General features: G+C 39.3%; 1 protein-coding gene across 3 annotated transcripts in view; it reads right to left on the bottom strand.

Annotated features, from left to right (window-relative positions):
• The window catches only part of DST (dystonin), a 4,096,730-nt gene that overhangs the window by 2,321,732 nt on the left and 1,752,548 nt on the right, over positions 1-22,450 (bottom strand). For all 3 annotated transcript variants that reach the window (XM_044063350.1, XM_044063347.1, XM_044063348.1), the window contains one exon: positions 1,948-2,040. In XM_044063350.1, the coding sequence (XP_043919285.1) occupies positions 1,948-2,040 (93 nt within the window). The remainder of the gene's footprint in view (positions 1-1,947; positions 2,041-22,450) is intronic.

Genomic DNA, 22,450 nt, shown 5'->3' with positions numbered 1-22,450 from the left:
GGTTGTAAAGGACGTCAAGACGTCCGATACAAAAGGAGGCAGCCGACATCACATCCTCAGTGTTTCTTGCCATAACAGTCAGAAGCCCCCAGAAAACAAGGCTTAAACCAAAAGCCACTTAGGCAAATAACACCAAATTTAGCCTGTACCTTAGGAATGGAGAACAGGAGAGGACCTAAAGGGGGAAGGAGGGAGGGAAACCAAGACTGCAACAGTGAATACACTCGAACATCTACATTTATGGTAAGTGTACACAACTGTACTATGTTCATTGTGTTTCACTGTTGCAGTCCTAACCAATGGGTTGATTACCAAAGCCCAGAGAAATGGGAGGAGGAACCAACAGAATCAAGGATTGGAAATAATGTCCTGCAGAACAGCGGTGGCAAACCCTGCCCTGGCTCTAGAAAACAAAGGCAAATTATAATGCTTTGTGAAAATGTGAACAGAAGACCATGTGGCAGCCTCCAAAATGTCTTTAGTAGGGACACCTCTTAAAAAGGCTACAGAAGTAGAAGCTGCTCTAGTTGAGTGGGTCCTAACCCCTTGAGGAGGAACATTGCCATGAAAGGAATAACAAAAGGTTATAGAATATGCAATCCACTTAGAAATGGTTTGCTTAGAAATAGCCTAGCCCTGGGCTCCAGGGGAAAAACTGACCAATAACTGTGCTGATTTCTGAAGGTCTTTAGTCCTGTTCAGGTAAAACCTGAGCTGTCTGTGCACATCAAGAGAATGTAGGATCCTTTCACCTCTATTTCAAGGATTAGGAAAGAAGGTAGGAAGGTGTATGGACTGATTAAGAGTCAGGCTAGAAACCACCTTAGGCAGAAAGGAGGGGTTGGTTCTCCACAGCCATCAAAGCTTACAGCTCCGAAACCCTCCTTGCTGAAGTTATCGCCAAGAGGAAGGCAGTCTTCCAAGAGAGAAACGTTAAATCTGCAGTGGCAGCTGGCTCAAAAGGAGGAAGAGTGAGTTTCTCTAGAACAAAATTAAGAACCCAGGCTGGAGTAGGTGCCCTTCTGGGCAGGTTTTAAGTTGCAAGCACCTCTGAGAAACATTTTCATCAGGGGATGAGAGAAAATGGGTTGTTCAAAAGAACAACGATAAGAAATGGCAGAAGCATGGATCTTGATAGAGGAAAAAGAAAGACCACCCTGAAGCAAATCAGCAAAGTATTCGAGGATCAGAGGAAGGGTATATCCGAAGCCTGAAGACCAGCGGATGCCATACCGACAAGCTTAGGCCAAACTCCAAAATGTTTAGCTAAAAGCTTAGCCCGACGACGAGTAGTACGTGGATTAAAGGAGGCACAGAGATCACAATTAGGAACGTCGTGGTCAAGGCCTAAACAAATAATACAATGAGAATGAAAATCTCTACGGGGAATCTGCTTTCTACAGGTGATAAGACAATTATTAACCTTTTCTGACATTCGTTAAGGCAAGAAAAGAGGATCCCCAATGGGGTACTTAGCTGTAGTACACTTCAACTCTGTAGTCGGAAACAAAAAAGGTAAACTGCTGACCGGCACTCATGCAAGAAATGCTTCTGCTTTGGGCTCCGTGGCAAGGAAGACTGAGGAAGTGATATCGGTTGCCCCCTTTTGTATTGGATGTCTTGACGTCTTTTACAACCGATGACAACCAATGTCATATTTACTTACCTTTGGTATTCCAGCCGGATAACCCATTGGTTAGGACTGCAACAGTGAAACACGATGAACATCTATATATGTAAAGATGATGAACTGTGTACCTAATACATGCACACAAAAGAGTAGGCATGAAATTAGCTGTATGTAAATAATAAATAACACCTACATGACTGGTCTAAAACACAAAGGAAAGAAATACATAAAAAAGAAACTGACAATTCATTTGACTAACTAGCCCAATTAGTCAAGCAATATGGTAATGCTTAATAAGCAAGGTAAAACAGCCTTACCTGAAAGTGCAAAATTATGGTCCATATCAACCCCAGTGTTAACTTAGGGTTGCCATCTGTTATGTCATCATTTCTAATGTTCACCAGTTTTACCTGTAAAAAAAAATAAAGTAATGCTTTATGAACATGTCTCAGTATGGATATGGATACGTAGAACACTGCAAATCTGATACTTTAGTTTGTTTCACCAAAATTCATAAATGCTACAAATTATTTAACTCTTTTTGATGACTACCTTTTTGTTTTTAATAATGGGTTTCCTTTATTGACTATACTTAACATGTAAATTATTTGCCTACAGATTATCATAATTACTTATTCAGGGCCACTTCTTCAGAGCAAATTATATTCAAACTTTGTGTAGTACAACAATCACATTTTGTTTAAAAGTTACTTTGGATTATTCTAGCTTGCCTAAAACTACATCTGCACTCTTTGACAAGTCTGTCATTTGTTTTACTTTAAATGAAGTGGTTCTTCAGAGACCCTTTTCATCCATGGTCCACGTCAGGAAGGTTACATGCAGCATACACAAATAATTTGGAAAGGTGTGGAATAAAAATGCAATGTCTGGAGAAAACCCACAAAGACATATGGAAAACATGTAAATGTGATTAGAGTTGTGTGAACTATGGACATGTGAGATGAAAACCTTAACCAAAGAGTAATAAAGCTACCGTTCACAGGTTTTCCTCCTCAACAATGGCATTGTAAAGAGGATGACCTCCTGATTGTACAACTGTGCCTGGCACATACTACACAGATCCACAGTTCTTTTTTGACCCTACAAAATGACAGTAATGCCAACATTCTGTGTTTCAATATCAGCAGGCTAAATCAGGATACAAGCTTCAAAAGTATATTAGGTGACTGGTGATTGCTGCAACTGAATCTGTTACTTCTGATTCAGCAATCATGCAGACGGTAGATTATGCCTTTTTAACGTTGTTAGTTTAGTCCCCAAAACCCTAAATAAAGGACTTCCCATCCACATTGCTTACACGGACCTAGACAAAGAATTAGAGATGCTGTCAGTGCAGGGGACTGAGGCTAAGAGTTGTTAACAAGATGTTTCCTGTAGTCCAAGATTGATTCCCTCGGCCTTCAGCAGCATACTGTTTGACTCTGAGGTCAGTGGTCCAGACCATATAACTAATAACTACCTATGATACCAGTCTCCACTCTGGTATCCTAAATAAACTACCCCAACTAAACATCAACCACTTTGTGGATCACTCGACTGCTAACTGGATATAAAACACAATACACTCAAAATACATGGCACCCTCGCCAAAAAGCAGCATTTAATTTGCTGTGTCCCTTTAGATTTTCTCTTAGGCACTCATCTCTTTGTAATCTGTCTGAAGTATATGTACATGCTACTAAATTTTGGCTAATTAAATTTGTGGTTGCCTGAAATCTAGGACTCATCCTTAAACTCCCCCTCACAATAAATATTACTCCAAAAATTCCTTGACCATACTAGTAACTGGCAGCCTAACTATGGTATCCCCCTAAAACACAGACACATAGTACAGTCACTTCTGATAAAGTTAGTTCACCAATGTTACAAAAACAGAATTTACCTTAAGAAAGACCATGATCTGGAATTTAGGAACTTACACGGATAATCATTTTTCCTTAAATAAGTATTTCATCGATATTGTTAAAAAAATCCTTCTATCACACTCATTTATTGGGGGTTCTCATCCAGATTTCCATCTATTCTAATAGTCATTCACTCTGCTTGCATTCAGCCCATCATACAATGTTCATCTTGACATGTATAGCTCTAAGCAATTCTTCAAACTAGAGAGATCCCAAGTATTTTATAACCAAAACAGTGCAAGGTATAAAGAACCACTCTTATCTGGATAGACAAAAAAAGTCCTTATTTTTAAGGCCTATAGCCTCCTGTGACAGTGAACGCTGCCTTGCTTTCTCATCTATATCAAACTCGGCTCCCTCAGACCTTCTTTTCATTGAAAAGAAAATTGTGTCAATTAATACCAGATTTGAAAAACTATTTCTACAACAAAGTATCAGCAAACACTCAGCCATTATCACTTAGCTGCTGAGTACATCACAAACATGCAGCTAAAGACTGAGATGTAATCTTGACACAGATGTAAAGAACCCTGCGCAATATGCAAACCAGTTAGAATATACTGAAAAATGGAAAAAAGCAGGTGTTACAAATCAGATTTTATTCTCCGGCAACTAACACTTCCTGAACATACAGCATGTACAATTCAGTAAAAGAAGCATTTGCACCACAGACACCGTTATCTTATTATTTAATTATTTGTTTGTTTTTTGTTTTTATTTATTGTGATAGTCCATCTGGGCAAGGCCCATTTTCAGTGCAGGCCCGGGTGAAAAGCTCCATAACTTGTATATATGTCTCATATAATGTTTGGATGGAGCTTTTCTCCCCAGGCCTCCACTGATAATGGATTCCTGACCCAGTAAGACTTTCCCAGTCAACAAATGTCAGCAAATAATAAATAAATAAATTAATTTACAAGCAATAGATATTTAATATTACATCAGCAACCAACTCTTCAAAAAAAAAATCATGAACACCCATCTGTGATGTACAGTAATTACCTAAACTAACAAGCTGGAAAATATTGTCCTTAACTATAAAGATATATATTTTTTTGCTCCTCAACCAACTTTGAGAGGGGAGGACTCACCAGTTCTGAGAACTGCAGAGTGTGCCAGATGACCTAGCTATGGTTCTGGTGGGAGTGTAATAGGTTGTCAGCACTAGTTGGTTCCTCGTTTCACAAGGGATACATGCAAGAAAGCAACACTGACCACCAATCTCAAAGCATGGTAGATAGTTTCCATAGTCTCCACTAGACAAATCTACTCACCCCTTGTACTCCTCAGTCATATGCAACCCCATTCAAGGCAGAAGTGAACAGGTCATGACCCTTCACTCCTTTCTCTCTCCCTCCCTGCCTGGCTCCACCAGTGCAGGTGCTACTAAATGAACCCCAGGCAGTTGGGTTGAAGTCAAGGCTTCCTCTTTCTATGCCATGAAGCCAGGTACCTTCAAATTTTAATTTTAATCAGCATTTAACAGGTGCAATGTCCAGTTTAGTAATACAAGTAATTTATTATTTCCTGAAAATCTACAGGAAATGCAGAGATGTTTAGTCTTTTTTAATATAAGATACTAGTTCAGTGATCTCCTGTAACTTTTACTCTGTTAAAAAAGCATGGGTATTCAAAAGACATGCAGCTTAAACAGTGCATGTCTTTAAGGGGTCATTTGCATATACCCAATAGGCCTCCACTACAGGAAGTTTAAGGCACTGCACAGTGAGGACTCTAGCTTGGCTGTTTTTTTTTTGCAGTTGTGACTTTTTACCCCTTGGTTAGGATGCTATTTGGCATATTTTGCAGGCATCTTAATGCTATGGACATCAGGCTTATTTTAAGCTCTGTGTTTCTTAAGCACAGCCATACAAGTTACTTATGCTGTACTGATGAGGCCACTAAAAAGGCTGAATCATGCATGTCTACAGCTGGTGGGGATTGGCTTTATTGACCTAAACATACCCATAAAGACTTAAAAAAGTCATGGGCATTCAGAAACCATGGAGTTGAAACAATGTATGTCCTTATTGAGGTCCCTTGCTTTCACAAGGGATATGTGCAAGAATGCAAATGATCCCTTAAAGACATGCAGTATCTCATCTCCATGGCTTCTGAATAAGATCTCCTTTCAGGCATGGGAGAATCTTTGTCTTGTATTTCAAAGGATGTTAGTGCTGGCGTCATACATTTTTCAAGTACCACAGGATTTTCCTCATGTAAAATCTTTCAAAGGAGATCACCAAGATGCAGGAGGCTTTATTTGACAGATTCCTGAGGGTCTCTCTGGCCATCACCAATATCTAATGAAGGAGGGATTGGAAGTATTTAGTCAGGAAGTCTATCTTTTCTTGTGGAAGGAAGGAGGGTCATTTACACATCTGTGCCTAGAACAGCTCCTAAAAAACTAATCTGCAATAGGGTGTCAGATTTGACTTCTTTACATTGAGAAAGACATACAAAAAGAGCACATTGAGAAAGAACCTCAGGCTTGTCAGAGAGTCCCTGGTTAGGTGAGGGGCTGCTTCAAGTACCATCACAGACTGTGCCTGAATTAGGCAGTCATCTAGATAGGGGTAGATCCAGACACTCTGTCCTACAGTAGACAACTACTGCAGCCAAACATTTTGTAAGGACTCTAGGGAAGCAGACCAGTCAATAAGCAATGCACAGAAATGATAATGCTTCCCACCTGCTCTGAAGCAGAGATACCTTCTGTGAAGTCTTTCTATGGGAATATGGTGGTTGGCGCTTTTAGTTTTAGGTGACTGTGTAAGCCTGGGTAGAAAGCATCAGCCAAAGCTTTTGAAGGGCTTTAATTTGGAGCTTTGGCACCTGCATGAACTTGTTTGGCCTTAATAAGTTTAGTATTCAGTTCAGGTTTCTTTTTTTCTTTGTACTAGGAAAACTCTTGAATAGTATCGTGACTTTATGATTTGAATGATCCATTTGTCCTGGGTAACATCTAGCCACCTTTCTAGAAACAGGAAAAGCCAGCCTACTAATTTTAAAGGTAGAGAAGGGACTGTGGTAGGTCTTATGGGTGGGGAAACAGGGAGGGTCCTAGCTATGTCATGGCTGCTCCCCATTCGGCCCCTGGCATCAGATCTGCTAGGCCAGGCTCCTTGATTCGCTTTCCATCTTCTTTTCTGCCTCTGTTGCTTGGCTCTCCTTGCGTGGGAGGTAGGAAAAGAAAAGGGCCTGGTAGGGTAATTCTCATTAAACCTCTGTGGATGAACAACCAAAAAAATGTAAACAGTCTGCAGGCACTTTGCTTCTCCTCCAGTCATTTAAATATAGCTTGGGCCTTGGATCCATACAGAAAATACCTGCCAAGTGGTGCAGGCAAGACTTCTGGTTTGACATGATTAGGAAGGGACTGTTCTTCTAACTAAGCATGTCTCCTGATAACAGGCCCAGAAGTAGCCACCCTGCTAGATGCTTCTAAAGTATTAAAGCCACAATGTAAAGAACATTTTGCAACCTGACAGCAAGAGTTACACAGATCTAACAATTCTTTGATGAGAGCTCTATACTCCATTCCCTCCAGCTTTTCTTTAAACTAGTCTAGGATACTTTCCTGCAATTTAACAGTGTGAAACTAGCAACTGAAGCTCTCATTAGCAAGGTGGTTGAAGTGTGTACTTTCTTGCCAAATTTATCCAGGATTTTTCTTTCTTTCTCAGTAGGTAAGAGGATTCTAGAGGTGCTGCCTTTGGCTGTCTTGGGACCTAAGTAAAGGAACACCAGGTGCACCATTGGGTTCTTAAAAAGGTGTTTGTGGGAGTCCACAGCCCTATAGAAATGGTCTGCCTTCCTAGGAGCAGGTGGTTTGGAGTCAGACTTTAGGGAGAAGCCAATAATGACATCATCCATAACCTCTAAGACTAGCAGAATGGCCAGAGGTTTTTGCTCAGGAAGCCTAAGTAAAACTATCTAACCTTTTTCTTCGATTGGGGGTATTCCTGACCCTCCCAGTTGAAGAACTTTCTCACCTTATGGAGTGTCTTCCCAAAAATAAAGTCCTCAGTTGATGAGGTTGAGGCAAGTTTTTTATCTGATTCTGAATCAGCATATGAAGAATAAGAAATCTGGTCTACATATGACAATGCATCTTCATTACAGTCATTAGAATCACATTGGGTGGATCCCTCTTCCTTTTGCCAAAAGAAGATTATGGAGCGGGGGTCCTGCTATGGCTAAGCTACCTGGACCATATAATATCCATGAGATTTTTTGCCTGCCTGGCAAGGTCCTACAGGTAGGCCTGGAGAGAATGAGATCCAGGAGGCCTAGGCTGAAGAAAGATAGATACAGCCTTCTTAGATTTGGCTTTGGGCCTGTACTTAGGTGTGGTGTAAGATATACTCTCTCCAGGCTGCAATCACTGGTCAGGTGAAAAATCCTCTGTCAAGCAAGAGATAATGCCTTGTCCCTCAGCTGTCTTGTAATGGGAGTTGGAAGATAGAACCTGCACAGTGATTCCAGGCCCATCTGACAACTCATGCCCTTTGGCCCATGTGGGCATTGAGGGTAACAGTGAATCATGAGCATCAAACTTTATGTTCGGTTTTACTTCTTTCTTTACTTGGAGATACTTGTTGCTGTCAGACTGCCTTTACTTGACTTTTCTGTTTTACATTAGCAGAAATGGGTTGAGAGCTCTGCATTTTTCCACTTGTCTCACTTTCGGTATACACTTTGTTTGGAGTGCCCTTTTTCCTTTCTTGCTTTTTCAATTTATGTGCTAACACATTTTGAAAGTCTGTTTGTAGACTTTTGTCTGTTTTTAATTAATACTTTAGGGTTCTCTTCCTATGAGTACTTTAGGGTTCTCTTCCTATGCTGATATCTTTTATGGATTTGTGTTTCTTTATCCTTGAGACATGCTTCTGTTAACTGGCAGACTCCCTTTTACTGTCTAACAAAAAATAAGTTCTAGCCCTTTTTGCAGCTTCCATGTCTGTTTTTGATTCTGGTATGTCACTGCTTTGCTCTCTCCTAGTTTTATAATGAATTGGTGAGTCAAGCTGATGTTTTACCTGTTTCGTATCAACTACCACAATGTGTTTATGGATTCTCTCTCCTCCCTCCCATGTTTTTCACAGTGTTTTAAAATGGGGCAGATATGTTCTTAATATTACACTATGAGTCAAATCAAGGTTACAACCACAGAATGTAAGAGTTTTCCTAAAGCTTTTTAAAATTCTGCATGTGTGAGTGGATATTCTTTTCTGTTATCATGAATGCATATTGCCACTAACATTTGTGGTTAGTAATATTGCGATTACATGCTAGAAGACCACAAATAAAGGTAATACTGTTACCAGATTGCAAAAAGGCTTGAACTTCTCTCCCTTCTAGAAATACAGGCCCCAGTTCTCTTTGGTGGCAAAATGCTCAGAAGTGACCACATATGATTCCAGGTAACCCTCCTTGGTTAATTTCTCCATAAGAGGCACAGTCATTGGAGTGGCAGCTACAGTAGCCAGTACTGCTGGCTGTTGCTATAGCTGGACCAGCTTCTAGTCAGTCTCCACCTGCAACTTCAAGTCTATGATTAAGTTCTTCATGGTTGGGTGGTCACCATGGAAACACTCCAGGAACAGTAGTAGAAATACCTCAGGACACAGTAATAACAATGATGTAGGGAATTTGGTTTGCACTTGACAGCATAAGTTTTGATAGATCAGTACATAACTATGCACACACCAGCAGAGTGCAGGGACACGGGAGGCATTGAATGCTTTATAAAAACACAGTTTACTGTCTACATACAATGAAAATAAGAGCTATTTTTGGCTTTTCAGTTTCAAAGCAGCCAGTGCCCATTGACTCAAAGTTACAAAAGGACTACCTTCTTTAGTTAGCTGTTTTCACTGTCTATACAGCCCTCAAAAAATAAGTTGTCTACAAAGTACTCCAGTTGTAGACCTCACCCAGTCCTCACTCCCAGTTATCTGTTAGAGGCACCCCAGTGGGTGTATCTATTAGAGACACCTCTGGTTCTATGAACCTATGAACCTATGATTTGACTGATGTACTTCGCATTTCCAAAGTCTTCCTTCTGAGGGCCTAACATCTAAAAGTGCTGTGGAATGGATACACCCTTTTACATGATGGCAATTTGTAATACCCCCATGTATCACCCCTAAGCTCATACTTACAGGCATATTGCACACCTTCCATATTCAACATGCACAGCAACGTTGGTTTAAGAAAATGTGTATATGTGCTTTGAAAATAGTAAGATGCCACACTGCTAGGCAGGAACCTGCATGCATTATCTAGCAAATTGCCAATGATTGCAAGGAATACAGGAAGTTAGTTCCTGAAATGGAGATTAATCACAGAACTAAGCAACAGCCTGCCAGAAGACCCTGGAACATACCTCACAACCTCTTAGTGCAAAACATGGACAAAGCCTAAAATTTTGGGGGGACAAAGGCTCAAAAATAGGGACAGATTTTAAATACTGCTCTTACCAACTTAGAAAGTTGCTAGAATGATAGGTTTTGCATTAGCATGCATTTTCTGAATGACATGAAGTCTGTAACTCAAATAAATTTCATTATTTAGTGACTTCAATCCTCAGTGATTTGCTAGAAACCCACAAATTTTGTGAGGGACAGACCAAAAATATGAGGCAAAAAAGTCTGGGATATGACAGCCTGCTGTAACCTGGTAGAAATGCGTATGTATGTGTTAGAGAAAAAAACAGAAATTATTTTTTCCATTGATTTTAAAAGCTAAGAAGGATGTTCTTTTCATTTGTCCTTCGAATGTAATGAACATCATGTGAGACATTCATATCTGCTGGCCTTGTTCCAGCTAACAACCCAACACCCAGTGCTTCCTTTAACTTACACAGGTGGAAAGTGTGGGCAGTAAGCCAAGAACTCGTTATACACCATTCTATTTAATGCCTCTGCTCCCAAGTGCATTTTGGACTTCTAATTTCATATGGAACTGTCACCATAGCTTCCTTGTGGTGTTTCTGCTGCTGGATGGTGTGACTATCAACACTTTTTTCTTGCATTGTTTCGTAATGATCCCAATCATGTAAGATTTATTGAAAGACAGAGACTGACTACAAGAGGTTCCAACTACAGCAACAGCCGGTTATGCTCACCATTGATATTTCTAATCTAAATAATGGACCTGATATGAAGAATCTAATCAAGATGGACAAAATGAAATCCTTCCTGGTCATGTTTAAGCACTGTGCCACCACACAGAACTGGGACTGAGCAAAATGAGCAAAATTCCCTCACATCCAAGTGAAAGGAGGGGTGCTGAAAATTGATATGGAGGGAACTGATTACATAGGCTAAGGAAAACTTGAAAAGGAACACAGCTTGGGCTGGAATAAGCTCTGATGTACAAGCAATGACATTTTATAACTGGGCTTTTAATGGTAACAAACCTGTAAAAATGTAGATGTATGTTTTAAAACCTATTTTAAAGTAATGACTAAAACCTGATATATTAAATTGAACACTTTAGAAACTGTGACAGTAGCCAGGTTTAAAAGAACTTTAAATGGTAATAAATTTCAAAGGGATGCCAAGAAGCTAGTAACTTTAGTACAAGAACTGTTACTGAATAACTCATCATTTGAACCATAACTGCCTGCTCATAAACCTGCAAATGCAGTAAGAAATATGTCATCTTTTTGAAATTAAAAGAGCACATAATGTGCTGAGTTCTGTGCTACTAATATTGAAGAGAGTGCTAGTAGCAGAAATGAGAAACATGAAATACAAGCTATAAATGAAGCTGTTCCCAAGTGTGATAAAAATACAGCTAGAACAACTAAGTCAGCATTAGATTATTCTGTTATAATTAGCTCATGAATTGTACAGTATTTCTACAGGGAAAGAAAGTTCAAGTCCTGATGCATTCTGAAAACATGATTACCCTTGTCAGTGATCCTGTGTTACGCAAGGAAAACGTTAGTAATAATGCAAAAAGCAGAAGTAATATGCATTCATGGTGCTAAGAATATCTTCTCACACATAGAAATTCAGATAGATTAATGAAAATGGTCGCATCCTATAGCTGTAACTCCTGATTTGGCTCATTATAATATTAGAAAATGATTTTCTCCTAATTTAAGGCACTGCAGAAAATGTGGGAGGAGGGGGAATTCTCAAAGTATGAAAGGCAAACACACAACAACAAAGAGTAGACAGCAGTCCATTCAGTAAAAAAAAAAAATGAGAGGGGTGACCAAGACAGTGGGGGTCTATATTAGAACATCGAAATTTCAAAACTTCGAATGTTCTAATATCGAACCATATTCAGCGAAAGCTGAAAATATCGAAGCAACAGAAAACCAAATTTTTTCCTAGGGAAATAATTTGGTTGTCCGTTTCTGTTGCTTCAGTATTTTCAGCGCTGTGGTGGAAAGTTACGGGTCGGGTTCAGGTAAGTGTGCGATTGAGTATGGGTTAGGTTAGTTAGGGTTATGGTGCGGGCTAGGTATGTGTGCAATTGTGTGGACGTGAGGGTTAGGGCGGATTAGGTGAGTTAGGGTTAGGGCGCAGGTTAGGTATGTGTGCGACTGTGTGGACGTTAGGGTTAGAGCAGGTTAGGTGAGTTAGGGTTAGGGCATGGGTCAGGTACGTGTGCGATTGTGTGAACGTGAAGGTTAGGGCGGGGTAGGTGAGTTAGGGTGTGGGTGAGGTGAGTGTGCAATAGTGACGGACCTTAGTTTTAGGGTTTGGGTTAAGGTAAGTGGATAGTTAGTGGTGTGTGTATAGTTTAGTGTAGGGTTAGGTTAAGATTTTAGGTGTATGTGTGTAGATTGCTGTTTGTTTGGTGTGCTTGTGTTGTGTGTATGTGTTTTGAAACAGCAAATTTTTTCCCTAGGAAGAAATTCGCTGTTCTCTATGTTCGATATTTTCAGCTTTCGCTGAATAGGGTTCAATATTAGAACATTCGAAGTTTTGAAACTTCGATGTTCTAATATAGACCCGGCAGAGGTACTCATATGGAAGTCCAGAATCAAACTCAGGAGAAAATGTTAGCACAGAAGTTACAAAAGAAGATCAAATGTGATTGTGACTAAACCGTAAAAAAGACCCTATCTGTTGTCAGAGGTTCACCCCAAGGACACAACAGAAACCCAAAACTGTGAAAGATGTCAGTATAGGGAGTAAAGGTGAACTGATAGAAAAGCTTGAAATAAGAATCAATACAAGACAGAAGTTGGCACAGAAATATAAGAACAATTAACACAGAAACTAACACAGAAACAGAGGAAGAGGGGTACTTATGTCAGGACCCTCAGAACAAAGTTAGTACTAAAACAGAGAAGGGCAGGAAAGGTCACAGTTTTCTGCAAGTGTCAAACAGAAAACTCAAGTAAAGTCATGCAATAATCAAAAGCTGTCTGTAATTAAGGGAAGTAGAAGAAATGAAGGAAAGGTTTGTTCTAAGATATCCTTTGCAGAGGGAAGGCAACACAGAGGAGAAGAAAGTGAGAGGGTGGTGGCCATTGACAGTAATACAGAAAGACAACAATTTAAAAGGAAGGGAAGCACTCAACAGGGTTGTGCAGTTAGCAGAAATGACCCTTTACAGTGGAATGTACAGAAAAAGCTGCAGTTCCGCTGTTTTGGGGTGAGGAAGATATACCTCCCCCACAAGAAAACTGAGTGAAGAAAGTTACCCAGAGGTAGTAGACTTACAAATAAGCCCCAAAAAATTTAAAATAAGAACAACGGGAAATTATACTTTAAGAAAGACAACAAATAATATATTAAGGTTAAAGAGAGAATAGTGAATTAGGTGTTGCCATTATGTCTTACCCCAGTTTTAGTTAAAAGCTGACCAAAGGGTAAAAAAAGGAAGAACTTCTACACTATTTGTTAATTCCAAAGTGTTATATGACACTAGTAAGGAATTTAACCAATTGTCACATATAAGAAGGTTATCCTGGGATGGACAAGACTATGGCTAGAATGACAGCCACATTGTACTGGCTAGACATAATAAAAGAGATAAAAACACTTCTGTGGTTCTTGCCCACACTTTACAAGCACTTAATAGTGCTTACATCCCAAACTGAGCAGGGCCATACATAGTAACCCTGGTGAAAATTTGTGTCTACCCATCCAGTCATCAAGACAAGCCTTAAATTAAGATAAAGAAGTACTTTGTCCTGTACTGGTATCTTACTCCCTAGACTAGGAATACGCTGAGTCAGGAACCTCGCCCTTTGATGAGTCTTGTTTATTTGCTGGTGTAGATCCCTAGACTTACGCTGAGTCAGGAACCTCGCTCTCTGATGAGTCTTGTTTATTTGCTGGTGTAGATCCCTAGACTAGGAATGATGAGTCTTGTTTATTTGTTGGTATAGATCCCTAGACTAGGAATACGCTGAGTCAGGAGCCTCGCCTTCTGATGAGTCTTGTTTATTTGTTGGTATAGATCCTGATGAGTCTTGTTTATTTGTTGGTATAGATCCCTAGACTAGGAATACGCTGAGTCAGGAGCCTCGCTCTCTGATGAGTCTTGTTTATTTGTTGGTATAGATCCCTAGACTAGGAATACGCTGAGTCAGGAGCCTCGCCTTCTGATGAGTCTTGTTTATTTGCTGGTGTAGATCTCTAGACTTACGCTGAGTCAGGAACCTCGCCCTCTGATGAGTCTTGTTTATTTGTTGGTGTAGATGTAGGCCCTTAGTGTGCATGGTTGTAGACCCACTGGTTTTGTAAAGAAACAGGAGGTCAAATAGGAATGGGCCTTTCATAGCTCAAAACGTCAGACACAGGTCAGCGCGCAGCAACCTGTAGGCTACTGAGTAAAAGAAGAGACATGTTAATCAACTGGGATAATTGAAAGACTTAAGACCTTTAATTTTCTTGGTTAGATATTTTTGGGGCCTTTCCAATTGAGAAATATGTTCAGATTTGTACATACCAAATGGGGTATTGAATTCAATGACAGATCTGATAACGGAAAAGTACAGCGGCAAGATCACTTCTTTGGAACTTAAAGATACGACTATGATTGAAGCATGATCAAATGAGAGACAGACAGAGTTATCCACCTAAGTACCTAGGTTTCTTATGACAGCATCTGTCTGAGGAGGAATACCATTTATAACATATGAGGTGGGAGCACTTTTTCTGCCATATGCTGCTATACTGCATTTTCTGCATTTAGTTCATGACTGTCTTGATACATCATGCATGTGCATATTCGAGCCTTTGCTGCAGATGTTTTGTATCAGTATATGAATGGATCCCAGTGTTCAGTTTGCAGTTATCAGCAAACTCGGTGAACCACATTTATGGGATACTGGTTTGGCCGTCTGTAAAATAAATGCCAAACATGTCAGGGTCCAGGACTAATTCCTGTGGCACCTTACTAATTACAATTTTACATTCAGGGAGGGAACTAGTAAATTTCATAACTTCAGATCTGCCGGACAACCATTTTGCAATCCACTAACTATGAACACCAAAAAAACAAAGATGTAAACTAAATTAAATAAGTAACTGAAATGGGTGAATTGCTCCGCGAATTATATAAGAAAATACAATAAACATTAAGTGCTTTTGTCCGCCATAAGGATGTCATCAGAGTCAGATTCTGATGAAATACTTATGGTGGATGAAAGCACTTAATGTGTAATGTATTTTTTAACAAAGTGATTAGCGGAGCAGTTCACCCATTTAGGTTACTTAATCATTTAGTTTACATTTTGCAATCCAGCAGAGAATGTATGGGTTTACCTTAAGCACGTCTAATTTTTCAATAATAACAGCATGGGTGATAATGCCAAAAGCTTTGGCCAGGTCAAGATATGCAGTGTGCACCAAAGGATCACTGACCACAGCCTCTATACCTTTTCAAAGAGTCTTACTAGATTCAGGAGACATGACCTACCCATTATAAAACCAAACTGATTGGGATCTAAATCAATTAAGTCACCTATATCCACTTAATTTGGTTTTGCTGTGTCTTCCTTCCCCCTACTATGCATTCTCATTTCCAAAGAGCTCAGCAAAGCTTGAAGTCCTAGCCTGAGACCCATAAGTATTTTATTGTATCTAGTGCCATCCAGGCATAGCTAAGTATTTTTACTTGCTAAATTGTACTTCCTTAACATTATTTAACTGATTGTGGCTGTTTCCTGGCTTTATCTGTACATTTAAATGAATATTCTGCAAAAAAATTATTTTTTTCCTCTCACTGTTTATTTGAAATCACGTTGTAGAACGGCTTTCTAGCTAATGTTTAAGTTTGTTTGTTGTAGCATTGCACTCGTAAAATTCTTTTTACTCTGTTTTTACATTAGGAGGACTGGGATTATTCATCTTCTGGTAGGAGGTGTTTCCCTGGTCTATCTGATTTGGGTGACACGCTGAAGGGCTCAAAATTTAGTCATTTCATTGGTCAGACAAAGAGATGTGAAGGAGTAGACCTGCCCACCTCTACCGTGAGGGGTGATTTGGGCTAGACTTTCTCATTTTCCCTGCAGTAGACACACCAGTGGAGACTGGGGTCATGCTAGGTTGGTATCTGCATAAGGAGCAGGGCTCTGATTGTATCACATATAGAGGTATGGACAATATACCACAAGCCCAATGCATGCCTCCTTACAGATGTTAGGGCCATTAGTGCTTAAAATTAAAACCCTGATCTTAGAAGGATGACTGCTCCCCCTCCCAGTTTATTAGCTCCTTCCTAAGGAGAATGAATGAATTAAAAAACAAAAAAACAAAAAAAAAACTTTACAGCATTTTTGGAAGAGACTAGAGAGTTTACAGGTACACAGGATAAAATTACTAACAGATACTACATATCTGTATAGTACATGACATTACTAGACCTTTGAGGACAGCATATTATGTTACTAAATTGCAACTTGAGTTTATCCACCTTCTGCATTTCATTTTGATGTCTGATATTTCTCAGTAGCGACTCTCTTTCTCTCATGCACCATGAAAGGTAATGATTTTGGTTCTGCAAAACTCCTTTATATAACCCATGCTGTGTTTAACTCTGTACTGTTCTTCAAGCTTGTAATTTCTGCAGGGAAGGTTTCTTATGGTTAGGAAAATCCAATACTAACCAGCACTTTTATCATCTAGTGAATAAGCCCACCCCAAAAAATAAATAAATAAACAGATCTGCAATTTTGTACACACAACATAAGTATGTTTCACAGTTCCAAAATGAACACAGTTATGCAAAACTTACAAACATTTACCACTTTAAAGAATCATACAACTAAATATTTACACTATATCAACGAAGGGAAGCTTTACTGTTGCAGTGACTTTTTCCTTAATGATCTGCTGTTACATAAGCCTCTTTCATGACTGCACTACTTACTTTGGGGAGGATGACTTTAATGTGAAATCATAACTAGAAGAATATATACGTATGCGTGTGTGCATATACATATATATATATCTATATGTGTGTGTGTGTGTGTGTACTGATTGTCAAAAACTCACCTTTTCCACAACCAGAAGATCAAACCCATTAAAGCAAAAGTGCACTAAATCGAAAGTGTACTTTTGCAAAAGCCGGTTCTCCAAAGTGCATTACAGTGGGGATAAGGAAATATATCCTTTTCCCCACTGTAGTGCGATCTCAGAGTTACTATACTTAAGGGTGGGGGGTGTGGGGGCACATCCCCCCACATGGGGGGGAGTGCAGGAGGGATTTCCCCCTGTCAAATACTTTTTAAACCATTTTTTTTGTTTTTTGCCGGTTCAGAGAACCGGCTTTTGCAAAAGTGCACTTTCGATCTAGTGCACTTTCGCTTTAATGGGTCTCAATGTTGCTTGTTCGAGATAGTGTAATTTTGATCAAGCAACATAGACCCATATATATATATATATATATATATATATATATATATATATATATATATATATATATATATATATATATATATATATATATATATATATATCTACTTCAGTAGATGGAATATTAAAAGTTCGAACCAAGTATGGCCGAGACCATATGTTCGAACTTGTAATAGTTCGAACACTGAAGGAAAAGAAGAAAAAACAAAAAAAAACAAAATTAAACTGCTGTAGCAGGAGGGCTATGCCCCCTTGCACCCCCACACACCCCTTACTTAAATATACCATCTCTGAGATCGCACTACATTGTGGAAATGGGAAATCTTCCTGTTCTGCTCTGTACGCGGATCCCCATTCAGTCCGTTCGGACTTTTAAATGTTCAAAGTTATGGTCTTGGCCACATAATCTTCGAACATTTAAAAGTTTGATCTAATGAAGGGGACCCATATATATATATATATATATATATATATATATATATATATATATATATAGATATATAGATATATACACATACATACATACACACACACACACAGACATATATATATATATATATATATATATATATATATATATATATATATATATATATATATATATATACATATGTTAATTAAAAGTGTCTTACAGAAGTATGATATATTAGTCAAGGACAGCCTTATAAGCAGTAAAAAATCTTTACCAAATTGTGAGAAACTTATACTGACCTAAAATGTATTTATGCTTTTTTTCTAAAATGTATTAACAATTGTTTTACTGTTTACTCATTTTACCGTGGCACTTTTATCCTCAGGCCACCTCTGAAACAAGGCAACTTGTCTACCCAGTTGGGCCATCCTAGTAAATAAATGCAATAAATAAATAATAAACATATTTGTTAAATCACAAACAGACTTTCATCTCTTGGAAGAAAGCAGACTTCAATTCACTTTAAAAACTACAATGTGACCCCTTTCTGTAACACAACATTTCTTCTATGAATAACTGTGTCATAATATATATATATATATATATATATATATATATATATATATATATATATATATATATATATATATATATATATATATATATATATATATTCATCTATATATAAATACATATATATGCAATGAAGAATACACAATATAGATACGGGGGATGGATGAAGATAGACTCAGAGCTATGATAGGAATGAACAACTATTCATCTACAGTTATGGTACGTGTGTACTCTTTCTCATACTTCAAATTTGTAAGTATCACATCTTTATGTTTATGAATTTCAACTGTACACTGTTATTCATGTTTCACTGTTGTGTAGGTGCGGCTATGGGGCCCTGCAGCACTGCAGTGGCAAAGCCTGATCTAAACAAAGCTAGGTAGAGGCAAGTGGAAAAGAGCCCTGAAAAATGGTGATGAGAGATGCAAATGGTTAGAGTAGCAAAAGCTGGTCCCTTGTGTTCTGAAAGTTTCCAAGTAGTAGCAGCTCTCTGGTACTATGCTGGAGAAAGGCTGTGAGCCTTGCTGGAGAAAGTAGGAGCAGTGCTGGCAGAGGGGCATGGAGGTACACAGGACTTTTACTTTGAAGTATGCAGCTTATGCTTTGTTGGCTGCTTGCTTTGCTTTCTATTTGGTCTATGGTTGAATATTGCTTTTTCTTATGCTTTTTATGCTAGTATGAGCTAAGTAGAATCTTAGCTGTCTATGTTAGTCCAATAGAATCTCCAATGAATGCAGAATGTTGGAGATGAAGTTGAATGCAGAGAGATTTTTTGAATAAAATACTGGAAACCACCTTTGATTGATTGTCATAGTGAAACCACCTTAGGCATAAAAAGTAGAATGAAAATAAAAAGAAGGAAAGATAAAAGGCTCATGTAAAATATGGCTTAGAGCTGAAGCTATTGCTAGTAGCAGAGCTGTCTTCCATAGCTGTCTTCCAGTAAGTAATAGAGGCAGAGAGGTAGCAGCTGGTTTTAATGGAGAATGGGGATGCATAATTGAGGTGGAGGCAGGGGATGATTTTTCCAACACATAATTGAGGTCCCATGCAGGTAATGGTGATTTAAGGGCCTTAAGATGAAAAAGTAAAGGAAGAAAATGAAAGGGGCTCTGAAAATAATGAGAGCATGGATTTGCATGGATTTTGATTGAGATGGCAGAGAGTAGGCTTTCTCAATTATCTATTTTCAGTATTGCAATAGCTGTAAATTATGTGATCTGTTAATATTGTCTTCTTGTTGTATCCAGAACACAGTCCTTTCCTCTTCCATCAGCAACATTATTTCTAGGCCTAGGCCTTTGGTCTCTAGGCCCATCATCCAACTTTACTGAGACTGAGAGTTTTTGTTTGTACCTGATTAGCCATGCTGATTAGATTTTAGAGTCTGTAGTGCCTGGTTGGCGAGATCTGATTTGCTTTTGTTTTGCAGTAGTAGTGGTGTTTGGAGGTTTAGTTCAAGGGTCCAATTGAGACAAGTTCCTTTATTAGGGGATTGGGTACCAGTGGGGGGCCAGTCAGCAATTGTACTCAGTCATCTTCTTTTCTCTTTTGTTTTTTTAGAGGACCTTTGGGAAGGTAGAGAGCAGAGAGGAGAAAAGGGAACTGATAGGCTTTTTCAACTGGATAGGATAGGCTTTCCATGCTTGCTTGTCTAAAGTGTGTCCCAGAATCTTTTTTTTTGATTTTTTATTTGAGAGAGAAAGATAGATCTATGTCTCCCCCCTCCCCATGTCTCTGTTATCATGACTTGTGGATTTAGTTTCCATTTCGAGGATCCACATAAGGTTTCTAAGCTTTGCCTGCCTGCCAGAGTTGTTTTTTTTTTCCTGGGGGGAATTGAGCTTGAATGTATTTGGTAGGTCAAAGCTGTGTCCCACAGTGCCATGGCTAATCTGCAAAGTTTATATACATGACTGTGGTGTTGTTGTCCGTCTATATCAGTAGATGTCCTGGGTGAAGTAAGTCCTTGAAGGCTGTTAGGGCATTTTGAACAGCTAGCATTTCTTTCTGGTTGATATGTAGATGCATTTATAGGTTCATAGGTAGGTACTAGCCTATCGGCTCAAGGGCCTATGCAAGCCTAGTCAACAAGGTTCCCTGGCTTACGCCACCCAAGAAAGTTATTTTCCTGTGCCACTGACGAGCAGAGACACAGAAGTGATCCCCGGGGTGCATTTGTTTTGGAGCCCATATGCCCTGAATGCATCTTCCTGCCATGTGGGCCCCCCAGGCATAATCTGATGCGTCTGTTGTTAATGTCTGGCTGGCAGGGGGTAGAGTGAAGGGCTGTCCCATATTTTGGTGACAGGCCTTTTCCCACCATAGGAACTCCTGTTGCAGGCAGGGAATGAGAGGAATCATTGTTTCCAGACTGTGTGAATGTTGACTCCATAAACATTTTAGGTACCACTGAAGTTTCCTCATATGCAGTCTTGCATATGGAATTATTAGGATGCAGGATGCCATGAAGCCCTGAGCCTGCAGAATTTGTCTTGCAGAAAACTGGGTTTTTGTTGCCATCAGTTTGAAGTAAGTAGTCAGTTGCCTTTGTTTGTCTGGCATAAGGTAAGCCATCTGGGCAGTTGTATTCAAGCTTGCACCCAGGAATGTTATCTTTTGAGAGGGTACCAGTTGTGATTTCTTTTTGTTTATAGTGTACCCTAGGCATGTTAGAAGCCTTTTCACAAATGCCAGGTGTCGAAGAAGAGTGTCCTTGTTCTCTGCTTGAATGAGACAGTTGTCCAAGTAAGGATATATTTGTATACTTCTTTGTCTGCAAAATGCAATTACTGGTGCCAGGCACTTTGTAAAGACCCTGGGTGCAGTAGGTAAGCCAAAGGGCAGTGCAGAGAATTGGTAATGCATTAAACCAGCCTTGAATCTGAAGTATCTTCTGCACGATTGTCTTATTGGGACATGCAGGTATGCCTCTTTTAGGTCTAAAGTCACCAGCCATGCATTCTTGCCCAGCATGGGCAGAAGCTGCTGCAAAGTCAGCATTTTGAATTTTGGAATGTCCAGGTATATGTTCAAAATTGACAAATCCAGTATTGGCTGCCAGGCCTTGTCCTTTCTGGGACCAAGAACAGTCTTGAATAAAAACCTTGTCCTTTTTCCTGTTTTGGTACTGGTTGAATGGCCCCCATATCCATGAGGGACATAACCTGTTTCTGTGCCTCTGCCCATTGATTTTTGGGCAGATCTGGCCAACCGTTTGCCATTGGCAGAGTGTGGAAATGGAATCTGTATCCCTTTGATACTATGTTTAGTACCCACTTTTCCTGGGTTATTAACTGCCAATTTTGAGCAAAAAGTGCTAATTTTCCCCCTAAGGGTGCTGTCAAAAGATAAGTGCTTGGTGTAGACAGATGGAAATCATTCAGACTGTTTTCTGTAGGTTTACGCTTTATCTCCCCCTGATTTGGAGGTAGATGTGCCCCATTACTTTGACCATATGAATCTTGCACCTGGTATCTGGAACCCTTTGAGCATCTGAACTTGCCCCTTTGAGCTCTGTCTGACACAGGAAAGGACCAATTTTTTGTAGGCCAGTGTCTACTGAATTTTGGTGGCTGCACTTGTAAGAAGTTTTTAACAGTTTGCATAGACTTAGCTTTGTCTTCCATTTTCTTTAAAACCTCCTCTGCCTTAATACCAAACAAAGAATCATGCTGTAAAGGTGCATCTAGCAATTTAGCTTTAACATGATCAGGCAAATTTTGTTCCTTTAACCAGGCATGCCTCTTAATCATAGATCTAGTAACTGCGGCCCTGCAGGAGGCCTCTAAGGAATCAAAACCACATTGCAAAGTATGCTTTCCAACTAGTTCAGTTGCATGCAATAATTCCTGCAATTCTTTATTTTCTGCACATTTTGAAATCAACGTCATTTTCTGTTTCAGCAATCCCATAACATGTTGTAGGTACTTAAGCATGTGAAATTGACAGTTTAAGGCCGTGACTGTCAAGGCTGCAGATGTATAAACCTTTTTTCCCCATCTGTCTAGTGCCCTTGAATCTCTGTCAGAGGGGGTAGGGTTTTTTGCTGTTGAGGCCTTAAGTCCCTTTG

Source organism: Protopterus annectens, chromosome 2.part1 (genome assembly GCF_019279795.1).
Source record: "Protopterus annectens isolate FY-2018-M chromosome 2.part1, PAN1.0, whole genome shotgun sequence".
NCBI classification, from domain to species: Eukaryota; Metazoa; Chordata; order Ceratodontiformes; family Protopteridae; genus Protopterus; species Protopterus annectens.
Note: the sequence above shows the minus strand (reverse complement) of the source record. Positions and strands in the feature narration are given on the sequence as shown.